Below are 14627 nucleotides of genomic sequence, written 5' to 3' on the forward strand. Positions count from 1 at the left end.
TTTTAATATGAACTGCCAAATAATTCTGTAACTCACTTCTTACCAAAGGAACACATTCGAACATATTCTATCAACACTTCTGAATCTAAAAGCAAATGTGACAAAGGTCTAATTAGAAAGTGAAAATGCATGGGACACAGTCCTAGGTAGCTGTGGACAGAACAAGAGAGAATGATAAAGTCATAGTGATAAAGAAATCAGATAAAAATAAATACTTTTTTTTTTTTTTTTCGGCAAGCCTGGTGTCCACTTTCTGAAAGGCTGCTGCCTTTGTGTTGGTGTGCTTGCTGTAGCCGCAGCACTTTGTAGAAGCTGTTTAATAACAAAGACTTGGAAAGCAGACAGGCTTGTCCTTCCACACTAACTGCACCACTCACTGTCAGCTTGGCCACTTCCAAGAGGACCATCTCTCCAGCTTTCCATGTGGGGCCACTGGACCCTCAAGGGATAGAACTTACCAGCTGGGTGACTCCTGGGTGGCATCTGTCTCTGCGGTCAATGTCCTCTCAGAATAGCTGTTGGACCTTGCAGGCCCAGTTACTAGGATATGAGAGGTAAATGGAATCCCCTCATAACTAGGTTCACCTGGGTGCAATCTTTTCTATTGCACACCAATTCTGCAAATCACTGCAAATCAGAGTGAGGAAAGGCACTCTTATTTTTTTCTTTAATGGTTGGAGATGTTTTTGCTGTTCATATTGAAGCATCTCCCCAGGTAGTAGTGCTCTCTTTGAGGCCTGATGGACAAGTAGGATTGCATGAACTTTGCTTCATTGACAGTTCAGGGGTTCAGTAGGTCTACGGGCGATAGAAAATCAGCACCCACTTAAAAGGTTCTAAAATAATTTCCATTGAAAAGCTTGTGCCTGGGGATATGTGCTCAAGCCATGTTGAGTGACTTGGCTAAAGAGCTGATACCACACCTGAGCTGCCTTTGTTCTGTGGATTGGGCCCTGGGAGGCCCCTGATGAAAATATCTTGGTGTGGGTCCATGTGGAAAGTATAGGGTCACATGATCTTGTCTTGGCTATGGATTACTATTGTGCTAGGGTACAATTGTTTCTCCTAATTCTGGAACCTGGGGAGTCATGGTCATCTTTCCCAGGTTTTATTTATTTTTTTTTTCTTAGTAAGAATTTTTTTTTTATTTCAATCATTGTTCAAGTACAGTTTTCTCCCCCCTACTCCCGTTCCAGCCCCTCCACCCAACCCTCCCAAAATAAATACTTTTTTACCTGGTTGGCAGGTCACCTATAACAGTAACTTATTGAAGAACTCGATGAGATGAATAGATACAGTAAACTAATATGAAGGAATTAAAAAAAAAAACAGACTAGAAATAATCTTATTTAGTTCATACAAAGCAAAAAAAGTTCTGAAATGAAACCCAAAATGACATTTTCATGGTCTGGGGGGGGGCATTATGCTGTGATAAAAATCACTGACTAATCACTGACTCCGAACTTCGTAGATCTTGTTTGAAGACTCCATAGAATTAGAAATTATATACCAGAATACGTGACATCTGACTCTAGGGTTACTGGGATTTCTGCAACAAATTCTAGGATCTTAACCCCTTCCTCTATAAACACCTTTCATGAGACAAGAACAAAATTTTAAAAAAACAGGCTTAACACACAATTTGTCAGCAAAGTGCACAGATTTTCCAGGTACCCAAAGCAAATGAAGAGGAGCCAGATGATGGTGGCCCTCACAGTCCAAGGAGAGGACTTTGGCCCCAACTGCTATTGGATGAAAGAGGTCACTGGAGTAGAAACAGAGGCATGAGGAGGATGTAGGAGCATGGGACACTGTTGGAGACCAGCTGTCCCTCTATGACAGCAATAGAAATGAACCTGGGCTTTTCAAAATCCTTTCCACTGAAGCACAGCATCCTGAATCACACCTTAAAGTCTGCCTTCCTCTGTGACCTTTTTGCCTCTCACCTTTGTTGTCAGCTTCCCCATTTCCACGTACCTGGGTGAGCAGAAATTAACTTTTTTCTCTGCATATCCCAGCACTCCTTCATTTGCTCCAAAAAGGTGACCAGGTATGGCTTAGAGTCAACAAGACCTGTTTATAAAAGAAAGAAACATTAGTTCTGATAGAGATGTTCCCATTTCCAATCTACTTTGTGAGCAGGTAAGAAGACTGCTAGAAAGTTAGAATATTCTAGAAAGTGACTTTCCAAAATACTGTTTTCTGATAGCATGCTAATTATTCTGGACAACATGTAAAATTTCAGACACTGAGTTCCTAATTCTTACAGTTCAAGAAGTCTTTTCTTACAAAAGCAGACAACCTCCAATTTCTCTCTTGAGAGCAAGATTCTAAACTGTGCAAAGCATGAGCCACAAAAAGTATTAAACTAACAAAGAAAAATAAAAACCATGCAGCTAGAGCAAGAGCTCTGAAAGGAAGTCATCCTCACCCAGAGAGACTAAGTTCCTATAGTTCTCCAGTATCACATCCATGTACAATTTGCGCTGAGCTGGGCCCAGGCATTCCCACTCCTCCTGAGAAAAATCTATTGACACGTCCTTGAAGGTCAACAATCCCTGAAAAAAAAAAAAAGACACATTTACCAAGGAGACACAAGAAGAGTCCAACATAAAAATAGAATTAGCAAAGTGGTTCCGACCTAGAGAGGTATCCTGATTTATATAGTAAGATCATGTTGACCCATAATATTCTCTAATGTTATTTTCAAATACTGAGAAATGAGATAGCATAGATACACAAATCCACTGTAGAGACTTTACTTTTCAGGAAAATAAACTTTAAAATGAAAGCATCGACACATGCATATGTTGTAATTGAATCACTCATAATCAATTGTGTGTATTTCTCAGCTGGAAAAGACATGGTGAGTTGGAAGTATAAGTACTTCTTCATGTTTAATTCAGACAACAAAGTACGACAGTTTTGTAAGAATGCAGATTTGGATTCAGGAGGTTTGGGCTGGGACCTGTATTTCCACATCTTTAACAAGCTCCCTTTTTACTAATGACACGAATGACTCTGATCCACATGCCACACAAAAAGGAAAACAGAATATAACTCATATATGACATTGACCTTAAGGAGTTTTATACAATTTACAGTTCTTAAGAAATAAGAAACATTAGTGGCCACAATTTTATTTGAAAACTTAGCATAAGTAATCTTAGAGCAAGGTTATTCTTCCTATGTTATGAGAATATTTTCTTTTTCTTTTTTAAAAAAAAATTTATTTATTTACTTTTAGAGAGAGAGGAAGAGAGGGAGAAAGAGAGGGAGAGAAAAATCAATCTGTGGTTGCCTCTCGCTCATCCCCTACTGGGGACATGGTCTGCAACCCAGGCATGTGCCCTGACCAGGAATCAAACCCTTTGGTTCACAGGCTGGTGCTCAATCCACAGAGCCACACCATCCAGGGCTATGAGAATATTTTCTAAAACATACAGCAAAAGGTAGACCTTGAAATTGACTTCAAACTTGATCTACAATTCCCTCCCCCCAAAAGATCCCCCAAATACTCAAATATGTACACAGAGACGTTCATTGTGGGAGTACATTGCAATTTCTGTAACTAACAACAACTACTTAAGAAAGTTAGAAGACAAAGTAGGTCAAATAAAGTAGCATTTATGCACACAGACATATATATATATATGTATATGGAAACTAAGTACAATTGAAAAGTGATAGAAAACAGAATTTTCTTGTCAATGAGGGTAAGATTATATTACGATTCTATAAATCTCATAAGTCTATGTGTGGATGATACCCTTTGTCTTTTATAAACATAATAATGAGAAGAATATATAATAAAAAAGAAGTTAGTTATTGTTTATTAATCTTTAATTTTAAAAAATGTTTGTATACCATTAGTAAAGAGCTATATCTTAGAAATTTAACTGAATTGAACATACATTAATATGACTCACAAATTTTTTTAAAATACAAAAAGTGTTAATGTCGAGTATGTCTATGACATGACTGTGGAATATAACAAAATCTACACAAAACAAAGCCTGATTAATCAAGTGCTCCATGTCAAGCTAATGATCGTCTAAGACAAAAAGTAAGGCTTCATTTCCAAAGCAAACAGAACTAAGAAGAGGGGAGTTTCCAAATGAAATGAATGTAATGTTTTTTTTTACATCTCTCAATAATTCCCTGCTTGACCTTGTTAATTATAAAAAGAAACTATTAACTGTATAGTAAAAAGACCCTAGCCACAGGAATATCAGGTGGACTGGAACAACAGATACCAGGTGACTGAGGTACATGTACTCACTGCTGTGACATTACTGGCAAAAATACAGAAATAAAGAAATCATTACATGAAAATGATCACAAATAAACATTATTTTTTGCAAATGCAAATGGACATGTACCTCTCCCATGTATCAAACACAAATATTGTAGTACACTTAAATAGTAAGATTTTTGTACAAATCTAGTGAGCAAGTCTCTTCTATTTATTCTTTGTCAGAACTTTCTGAATTAGCCTGGCAAGTAAAATGGGTATTTTCTTACTTCTGGTCTACATAGCTGATGATGCTCTAGGCACATGAACCTAAAGTCTACCTGTCCCTTCTTCACTAAAACTCAAGCCTCCGAGCCCATCCCAACTGGGATTATGGACACAGGTGACTTCTCAGGTTGATCTGTCACAGAGGGGATATGTTCAGTAGTTGAATCATTAATTCAGGGCAGGAATTCTTCATGTCATTGGAGAGCCTGGATAAAGAAAATGCAGAAAAGGCTCTGGGACAAAGGAGAGAAGTGTAGAAACTGCTAACCTTGACAATCATAAGAAGAAAGGAAAAAAATAAGTAGATAAAAACAACCTCCCTAGCCAAAAAACTCAGAAGCAGAGAAATACAGGTTGCAGTTTCTAAATCCACTGATGTCAGAAAGAAAAGTAATCAGCCTCCAATCAGGACACATCATTTACCTGAGCAGCAGCCATGGTGTCCTTGTCCTGCTTGGGGTTCTTTTCTCTGGTGATGATATGCTGTGGGGCCATATATGCATTTTGAGGATGTACCTTCAAAAGCATCTGTACAGCCCCTTCATCCACGTCCAGCACACTCATGGCAGAAGGATGAGGAAATACTGAAAAGGTCACTCTCTTGTCCTTTGTCCCAGGAGAGTCGGGAACAATGAGCTCCTACATGGACATCACACTGTGAGGTTTTCTTTTTTTTTATATGTTCTCTCTTCCCACTGATTTCCACAAACACAGCAATGAGAACGTGCACTGCCCTCCTGAGCTCCAAACCTAGGAGAGCACCTTGTAACCTTCCTAATCAAAGCCTGCTCACTCTTACAAAGGTGTGCTGGCATGCCTTTTCCTTCTCATTCTCCTTCCCTTTTACCCTGCAGATAACCTTTGCCTTTTCTTTCTGCCAAGTTCCAAGGGCCCTTCTTTTGACTATGTCTCTTATTTCCTGAGTCCACTTCAACCTATGTGACTTTCTATCAATAAATATAATTTTTCTTAAAAAAAAATGTATGCCCTTACTGGGTGGCTTAGGTGGCTACAGCATCGTCCCTTACATCAAAGTGTTGCAGGTTTGATTCCTGATCAGGGTACTTACCTAGGTTGTGGGTAAGATCCCCAGTCGAGGTGGATGCAGGAGTCAGCCTACTGAAGTTTCTCTTTCACATCAATGTTTCTTTCTCATTCTCCCCCTCTCTCTAAAATCAATAAACATATCCTTGGGTGAGAAATTTTAATCAATGCATCCAAAGCATTCCTGCTAATCCCTGGGCTCACCTTAGCATCACCTGGACCACCTCATTAAGCAATGATGCCCCACCCAGAGCAGTTGTCCAACTTCGAGCAGGATGACACAGTTGATGTCATTTCTCAAATCACCTCAGGTGATTTAATAGGAGTCTGAAGGAAAACAGTTTAGCTCTAATAAGCATGCAGACCCCTAGGGAATGAGGGTTCAACTCTATGTTATAATTCTGCAAGTCAGCAATGCAGCCTTTGAAATGGCATCTTTTTCTAGTTCCCTCCTGGTGCATGTGTTGCTCCCTAAAAGCTCTTATCTGTATCACTGGGCCAAACATATCACACTCCGCACACCTTCGACTCCTGAGTACTGTGAGGACTTCAGGCAAAAACTCCTAAAATGACAGACTCCCTAGGGAATTTTTTTTCTTTTTTTCCAAGAAATTACAAAGAATTATTTTCTTTTTTTTTAAGATTTTACTTATTTATTTTTAGAGAGTGGAGGGGAGAGAGAGACAGACAGACAGACAGACACAGAGACACATCAATGTGCAGTTGCTGGGGGTTATGGCCTGCGACCCAGGAATGTACCCTGGCTGGGAATCGAACCTGGGACACTTTGGTTCCCAGCCCGCGCTCAATCCACTGAGCTACGCCAGCCAGGGCTACAAAGAATTATTTTCAAAACACAAAATAATAAATGCAAGTTTTGATGTTGAAAACTTAAAAAAAAAAGGTTAGCATTGAAGGTACGTTTATCAAATTACACAATGAATAGATATGCTCTGTGGGAACCACATTTCAGGTAATCCAGTCCATCCTTCAATATTTTCAGAGTATGGACAATAGGAACTACAGTGGAAGAGCTCCTTTTTGGTTCATAGTCACTAATCCAACAAATCACGTCAATGCAAGAAAATAGCTGCTGAACATTAGACAAACTCATGAAACTAGATTCTGAATCTTAAGATCACTGACATCCTTATCAAGTGCACACTGTAAGAGCCAGATATTAATTACTAAGTATCAATGGATGCTGCAACTTTCAAAATAAACACTAGAAAGGATGTAGGGTTCAGAATTTAAACTAGATGCAATATATTGAAAAGGAAAATTATCTGGAACTTTTTAAATGTAATGACTTCTATAGTCAACATTTTTAAAAAGATGAGACTACTTCATACTTAGAAAACAATGTTAAGTGCTGGTTCAGAGATATCACCAATGCTTATTTCAAATTAGTGACTACAGAAAAGCAGATATTCAATGGAGTCAGATTTATTTCAATATGTTTTTTAAAAAATACATTCAAAGTAAGATAAAAAAAAAGAAAATCCAATGGAGAGAGAAAAAAGACCTAATGGTTTTAATATTCCTTGAAGAAGCATCATGTAGTGAGAGACTCAGTCACATCTTGTCCCAGGTCACCCTCCTCTTGCCATCCCAGAAAATGAGAAAGGACCCATGACTAGAAGACAAGTTTCTGCCCTCCGAGTAAATAATGGTTCCAGTTTGAAGCTAAGAATGATAAAATTCACAAGCCTTATAAACTGGAGATTTGCAACTGTCATTCAAATCTATTTAAGTGAAAAAAAAATCCAGCAAATGTTAAATATATAAAGTCAGAAGCCAATATCTTACAAATTAATCATCCACATCCTTCTTCCTGCCACTCTGTATTTCTGTGTATGGATGTTTCTCTCCCGTTTCTCTGCACTGTTGTCCTTTCCTGTGTTTCCCCTCCCACCTTCCCTGCTCCTTCTTCCCTTTTCTCTATTCCTGTACCTACTCCTGTTCCCTCAAACAACTGAAACCTATTTCACCGTCACTTGCTCTTTCTCCCTGATATATTTGATTGCTCCCATCTTCATACACTTCTGCATTCCCCGCCCATGCCTGTGTCCCCTCTGCTGCCCCTATTAGGCTTTCCTGTCACCTCCCACACGCTGGCTGACTCTCAGCGCTCTTTGTCCCTCTGATCCGTCATCCCCAAACCCCCTTCCCGTCCCACCGCTCACTCCCCTAACTCTTCTCCTCAGAACCACTCCCTCTGACTGACGTCTCGCCCTTTGCTGCCCCCTCTGCTCCCAGTAAGCTCCTCTTGTCTCTGTGGGGCTCCCCGGCTCCTCAGCATTTCTTCCCTGCCTTCCTCCTCCGGCTACTTTCCCCACCTATCCTTTCATTCCTAAGTCGCGGTCCCATCGCCCCCCCGCCCCCCCCGCCCACATCCCCTGCGTTGCGGACGCTTACAGCCCCTCACCGATCTCTTCTCCCCCTCACGCGTCGTGCCTCTCATTCCTTTTCCGGATTCCCTCACAGCCTAGTTCCGCGGCTTTCCCGCCCACTCACCCCCCCCCCCCCCACACTTCGCCCTCACCGCTTCCACAAATCCTTCCCTGCGTGGGCAGGTCACCTCTTCTGGGGACACCCTGTTCTCCTCTCCTAAGTCCCATCCCATAGAAAGTGTGTTCTTATCGGATCGGGTCTCTTATTAAATTGGGGGTGGGGTCTGCAGATCCCGCGGCCCGGGCGAAATCCCGGCTCCAGGGATCGAGTGGCGAGTCAGAGGGGTGGGATGCACAGGATTTGACTGCGTCTCCCGAGACTTTAAAGGGCGTAGAGTGGGACTGCTGCCCAGGGAAGCGCTTTCAGCAGGAAAATTTCCCTGCAAGCTGTGCCCATTGCCTGAAGGCTGAGTTTTCCTGAAACTATCGCAGAGCGTCTCAGGGGGACACTGGACTCACCGCCACGGGAGGGTAGGAGCGGCAATTTCATCGACTGTAGTGACCCTTCGTCTTCACGTGCGTAGAAAGGAGGACTGAGAAAATTAGGTTTCAACCGGAAAAAAAAGAAACCTGGAAGAACAACGCAGACCTTGCTACTCCACAGCTGCTTTTGCGTCTGTAAGGAACTGCGCATGCTCTACACGTCAAACTAGGGGCAGGGTCAGAGCCCGGGGCTAGCGTCCGTGCTTTGGAAGATGGGCCTTTGGCGAGGCAGCCTTTTACAGAGATAGAGGAAAGCAGAAGGTGGATGGGCCCAGCGGCCTGTCCTGGGCTCCGCTCCGCCTTGTTGTCATTGGTTATAGTCTTTCCTTGCTCACTGTGTTTGGTTTACCCACATCATTACTTCTACAATTTGTACCAGTGAAAGGGGAGGGAAACGGAATCTGGGTGACAGAGGTACTTGAGTTGGAAAAGTTTTAGTTTTAGGTAACAGTTAATAAACTTAGTAGTTAATGTAAGTAAAAAGCTATTGTTGCCAAACTAAAGGTACAGTCCATCATGACTCCAGGGGACCACAAGAAAGTCAACCTCTGTGCCCCAGAAGAGACTATAAGCAATCAAGATGGTGTCTGAGCCATGTGTTCCAGGGAGAGACATCCCACCGTCCAGGACACAGATAAAATTACCCAGTGTATCAGGGTGCAGCCAGGCCCCCACACCCAAATAGGGATTTGTAATGTGGTTCAGAACTTGGGGTGTCCAGGAAATATTAAAAATATAAGATGTCCTCACCCCTACAAGTCTGAACTGGGGGATGGGACATGTGGAACAGGGCCTTTGAGAGTTATTTTGCATATCAACAGTTTTGCAAATAAGAACAGTCATTCAACGTAGCTGTAACTTATTTTTTAATCCTTTCCACTTGCTTTCTGTTATAACTTTTTTTTTTAGATTTTATTTATTTTGGAGAGAGGGGGAGGGAGAAAGAGGGAGAGAAACATCAATGTGTGGTTGCCTCTCACCTGGCCCCCAGGCCCACAACCCAGGCATGTGCCCTGACTGGGAATCAAACTGGTGACCCTTTGGTTCACAGCCCACGCTCAATCCACTGAGCTACACCAGTCAGGGCTCATATCTGTAACTTTTGACAAGTTTCATAGATATGTTAAGTAGTCATGGCCATGCTTTGAGCCAGTAAAATGGGAGTGACTTCCACCCAGGACATAACTGGGAAGCAACTCCCCCTGGTTACAGTACCTGCATGAGAGCTTGAAGATGGTTGGCTCCATGTTAGGGGGCCATGACTTCCTGCACTTACTATGGCAGCCCAGAAAAGCTGGAGAAATATGGGAATTCTGGAAGGTGTAGCTGATTGTGGGAGGAGTCAGAAATGGGGATGCAAAGGAAGATTTGTGCCAGGATTTAAATTCAGGCGCCCCAGCCCTGTGGGATGGGACCACACCGTCTTGAGGTTGGAGGAAACACATGGTTTTTGACAAAGTGTGTAACTACTCAGTTTGGGGGTTCCCTTTGCCACGCAGCTTAGGAAGCTGGAGAGCAAGATGTAGAAGTGATATAGAAGTGATACAGAGCTCTCTCGACAGTTTGGAAGAATGCGGTAGAGACATTGCAGGAAGGAAAGGGGTGAAAGGACTCTTGCTGTTGGCCATTAGAAGGTGCCATGTGGGTTTGGATTAAGAACTGGAGATCCTGGTGACACAGCTGATGGTGCTGGGAACCTTGGAAGGTCTGCCAGCCAAGCACGGATTACTGGGAAGAACCGGGTGTGACCTGAGCCACGGACTTCTATTTCTTTTCCTGAGGTATGGTGCCCCAGACTGGGCAAAGGGGGAAAGGAAAGACTGTGTGTTTGTGGGTGTTTTAAGGGACTTTGGGATTTTAATGAAGACATTAAGTCATTACTGTAAGTCTGTATGTTTCAAAAAAGTCATTGCTTTCCTTTTCATCAAACTCTGGCATTGAGAGCCATAATTCCTTGGCAGTTGGCAAGGTGAACCTAGTACAGGAGGACTCCAGTAGAAGAGGGGGATCCATTCAGTAACAGTATTTTGCCCCATTCCACCATGGGTCCATTCTGTAACACCAGGATACAGGACACAGGACCCAGATTTAAAAAATCACCAGTGGACGAAAGGATGTTAGGGAAATTGCCGGGCTACATTTTTTCATCTGATTAACCTCTTTCCTGAATTCCAAACCCCTTACCCTACACTTTTCTCCTTATAAAAAGGGTAGGATTGAAATGGAATTTAAGGTAGTCGGTTAGGGTACATAACCTGCTGTCTTCTCAGATCTCCAGCCATCTGGATAAAGTGCCCATAAAGATTCAATCCCTGTCTCTGCTTATTGGTCCTGGTAGTGACAGGCAACACAAACACCAACTTTTCTGGTTTCACTGGGATCACGCTGCTTGTCACTGCTCGGCCAAAAAAGAGAGATAGGGATTGGATTATAATGGTGCTTTTTATTAATATCAGAGGTCAGCAATCAGAGAAATTGGCAGGTAAAAACCCTAACATCCACCTTCCCCTTGAGTTTTCAAAAATTTATGTTGGAGAAACATGAGAATCTGGGAGGGAGGGATTCCTAGGGGGAGCATGGCCTTGAGCTTTCCCTTGGGTGTGAGGGGACAGGGATCTGCAAAGGTAGTTGAGCAGCGTCAGCCAAGCCCCCTCCCTTCCTTCTGGTGTTCTCTCTCCATTATGGGGCCTAGATAGTAAACCAAGGCAGGAAGGAGGAAGGAGACAAGTCTCATCCACAAACTCAGTCCTGAGCTTTGCCCAATAGGATTGCCAGGTGTTCCAAACATCACAAGAAACTCCATGACAGTGTAGGAGGGAGCCCTTGAAATTCTGCAACATTTCCACTATCAGGGAGAAAGCCTTTGAAACTGTGTATTCATCCCACAGTTTAGAAGGGGAAAGACAGTGCCCAAAGAAAATGCCCTTAAAACAACTTTTGCTAATTGCCTGCCCATGTTCACTATCTGTTTTACAAGACAGTCCCCAGTGCTTACAAAAGGAGCCCATAAATAACTTTGGGTAACTGCCTCAACTTTAGTTAAATGCATCCTGTCAGGTCTGTTTTACAAGATGAACAAATGTGGTATTGAGTAAGGTAAGAATTTTGGTTAACAACCCTCCACACATACCTACTTTTGGATAGTCAAGTCCCCCTGAGGGAAGCTGGTACACCTTTACCCACCAATGAATATGTAATTATGTCACCTCCATCCTTCAAACTATATAAGCTCTCAGAACAAAGGATCTTTGCTTTTGTCACCCTTGCTTTTTGTGACCCAAGCCTATGCCTTTCACCCCCAAATTGGCTAGGCCAGTTCTCTTTCATGAGAACTTCTCACTCACAAACTCTGCTGTGATGCTAACAAACAATGCTGATCTGTAATTCTTTACTGTACTAGCAAGAAGTGAGGTTTTCCCGTACCACCCCTTTGCCTTAGTTTTCCTTCCTTCCCTGGACACCTGTGTTTTATGGCCTGTGCCAGTGCCAACCTGTCTCATAGCTGCAAGAAGAGTTGAAAAAAGTTCCATTGCAGTCTCTCCAGTCTCTGATAAACAAATGTCCTTATTAGTGATTCCTGGAACGTGACAGTCATCCTCTGCATTCCTGGTGGCTGGATGCTTGCTCCAGGGTCGAGCCTGGGTTAAATGTCTCTTTGTTCTTCTTTAGTTGACTATTACTGTAGGAGATCTCAACCAGAACATAAGGTCACGTATTCACTTAATTGGTTATATATTCTGGTAGTAATTATCTAAAAAGTATTCTATTTTCCTTATCCCTAAAAAGGATTTTATCTCTATTTTCCTTATGAATATTTGTTTCCAAAATTAATATTTTGCTGACCCCAATAATTAAATTCTGAATAAGGTTTTGCCACACATATTCAATATATTTAAGATTTCTATTAGATGTATATTGGCTGATGTTTAGTAATCTTTGACTCTTGGTTAAATACATTGCCCAATTCATTATATTTTAACATCTTCCACATTTTTATGGATTCCTGATGCTCAGTGAAAATTCATTCTGCCTCAATTCCTTCCAAATTCATTATATTTGTACTTTTTCTCTAATGAGTATAACTCTCATATTCATTTATCAGTGAAGAATGGCTCAAAACTTTCTATTTTTTATTGCAAAATTTGCTTTTCAAACTAGGAAAAAGTCCTTCCAGTTGTGGACACTAAGGAACCATTTTTAAAAATTTCTTAATTTGATTACATTTATATTATGTTTTAAGGTCTATGGTTGACCCTGATATAACTGAAGGCTTAATCTGATCATTTTATTAACTCTTTCCATGTACTTGTTTCCTGAAGATGGTTTTTGTTTTTACTTTATATACAATGTTGACAATAGTTTTGAAGATATTTGGAAGGTAGATTATGAAGATCATACATTGTTATAAAAATTACAACCAGTTATGTTGGGATAAATATTTCAATGTGGATCCCCATGTTCACAAGCAAATAAATGGTTGGTAGAAATTTTTATCAAACTAAAAACAGTTGGAGAAGGGCCAATTATCAGTGAAAGTCAAGAATTCAAGAGTTCATTTTGTTTATGGAAAGCTTTGTTGCTGGTAAAATTTACAAGCGAGTGAAATGAATATATTCACAATAAGAAAAAGGCTATTTCCTCAATCAGTGGAAAGTTCCATCATATATCTCCCTGTAATATTAAAATAGATGTAAATTACTAATTTATTAAACAAGCCAAAATCATGGTAGAATTCAAAAATCTGAAAAACACAGGCACTTGTGTAACCTGGTCAATTAACCTCTGTTTCACAAAAGACTTTTCATTTTTTAAATAAACATTAATTTTACTTATTTTTAAAGAGAAATGAAGTGGGGGGGGGAGAGAAACATGGATCTGTGTCTGGGTACCTGGACCACACCCAGGCATGTGCCCTGACTGGGAAATGAAACAGTGATCTTTTGGTTCACAGACCTGTGCTCAATCCATGGACCCAAATCAGGCAGGGCAAGGCTATTTTTTTAAACATATATGGAATACATAATATTTACCACTGTTGAATTTTTTAAATATGGACTCGAAGGAGAGATTTTGTATAAAAATCATTACTTGAAACAATACTCTTGTGTACAACATCTACAATGATCTCAAAGGTCAGAGATGGGCATGTCAACAATGCTAGAAAAAAACTATGATGAATAAAGGTAATGGTTGCCAAAAGTGATGGATTTAAAAAATTAAAATTAAAAAAGAAAATTATTTTAAAAAACACAGGAAATGAAAACATTACATGCAATAAGATAATTGTTGCTGCAGATCATTGGAGTAAAGTATTCAAGGTCATCATAGTAGTTGGGATGTAAAAATACTAAAGTATAATCACTTACAAGACAATATATACTTAAATGATACTTAAAAATGTACACAGTATAAAACAAAAAAAAAATTGCAAAATATTAACCAAAAATTAGGAGAACCAGGACAAAAATTAAAAGTGTGGGAAAAATATAAACCACATGCATACTATTCAAAACAGAATAGACCTTATTAAGATCAAATTAAGTTAGAAAACAATTTAATATGACCAGGGACAATGAAATGTGTTTCATGATCATACTGCAATAATTCATCACAAGGACGTGACAATAACAAAATTATGAACCAAGCAGCAGAACTGGGAACTCTCTGAAAGGCACTGACAGGGTTGCAATGAGAAAAAAATACAGCACTTCAGAGGTTCCCAGCCCCCATCCCCTCTGTAATAACTAAAACAAGCAGACAGAAAATTAGTACCTAGAAGTTTGGAACAATACTGTCAGCCACAGATTCGACTGGCATCTGTGCTGTAGGTGGAAGGGGCAGCTTGTGGGGCTGAGCCCTTCACCTGGGGGATCTGATGCCAACTCCTGGGCCATAGTGTCAGAATTGCTGTAAGTTCTCTGACACCTAGCTGGTGTCCCAGAGAATTGCTTAAAGGGAGAAAAACCCACACATTAGATAACCAGCAGTGTCAGCAGTGTACTATTTTGTGTAAGTGTGGTAGTACAGTGTGAGTAAAGGGGACACCAAGGAAAGAAGCACACAGTAGGAAAGAAGCACACAGTAGGTAAGGACTGAATTTCTCCCTACACAGACTAAGAAAACAG

The 14627-nt window shown here is 40.9% G+C and overlaps 1 protein-coding gene across 1 annotated transcript in view; it reads right to left on the reverse strand.

Moving 5' to 3' along the window:
• The window catches only part of LOC114511114 (zinc finger protein 420-like), a 132680-nt gene extending 124008 nt beyond the window's left edge, over positions 1–8672 (reverse strand). The window contains 5 exon segments of the mRNA XM_036012894.1: positions 1978–2073; positions 2432–2558; positions 4946–5161; positions 5592–5691; positions 8479–8672. Coding sequence (XP_035868787.1) covers positions 1978–2073; positions 2432–2558; positions 4946–5086 — 364 coding nt within the window. The 5' untranslated portion in view covers positions 5087–5161; positions 5592–5691; positions 8479–8672.
• Positions 8673–14627: the final 5955 nt, after the last annotated feature.

This window comes from Phyllostomus discolor, chromosome 12, assembly GCF_004126475.2.
Source record: "Phyllostomus discolor isolate MPI-MPIP mPhyDis1 chromosome 12, mPhyDis1.pri.v3, whole genome shotgun sequence".
Lineage (NCBI taxonomy): Eukaryota > Metazoa > Chordata > Mammalia > Chiroptera > Phyllostomidae > Phyllostomus > Phyllostomus discolor.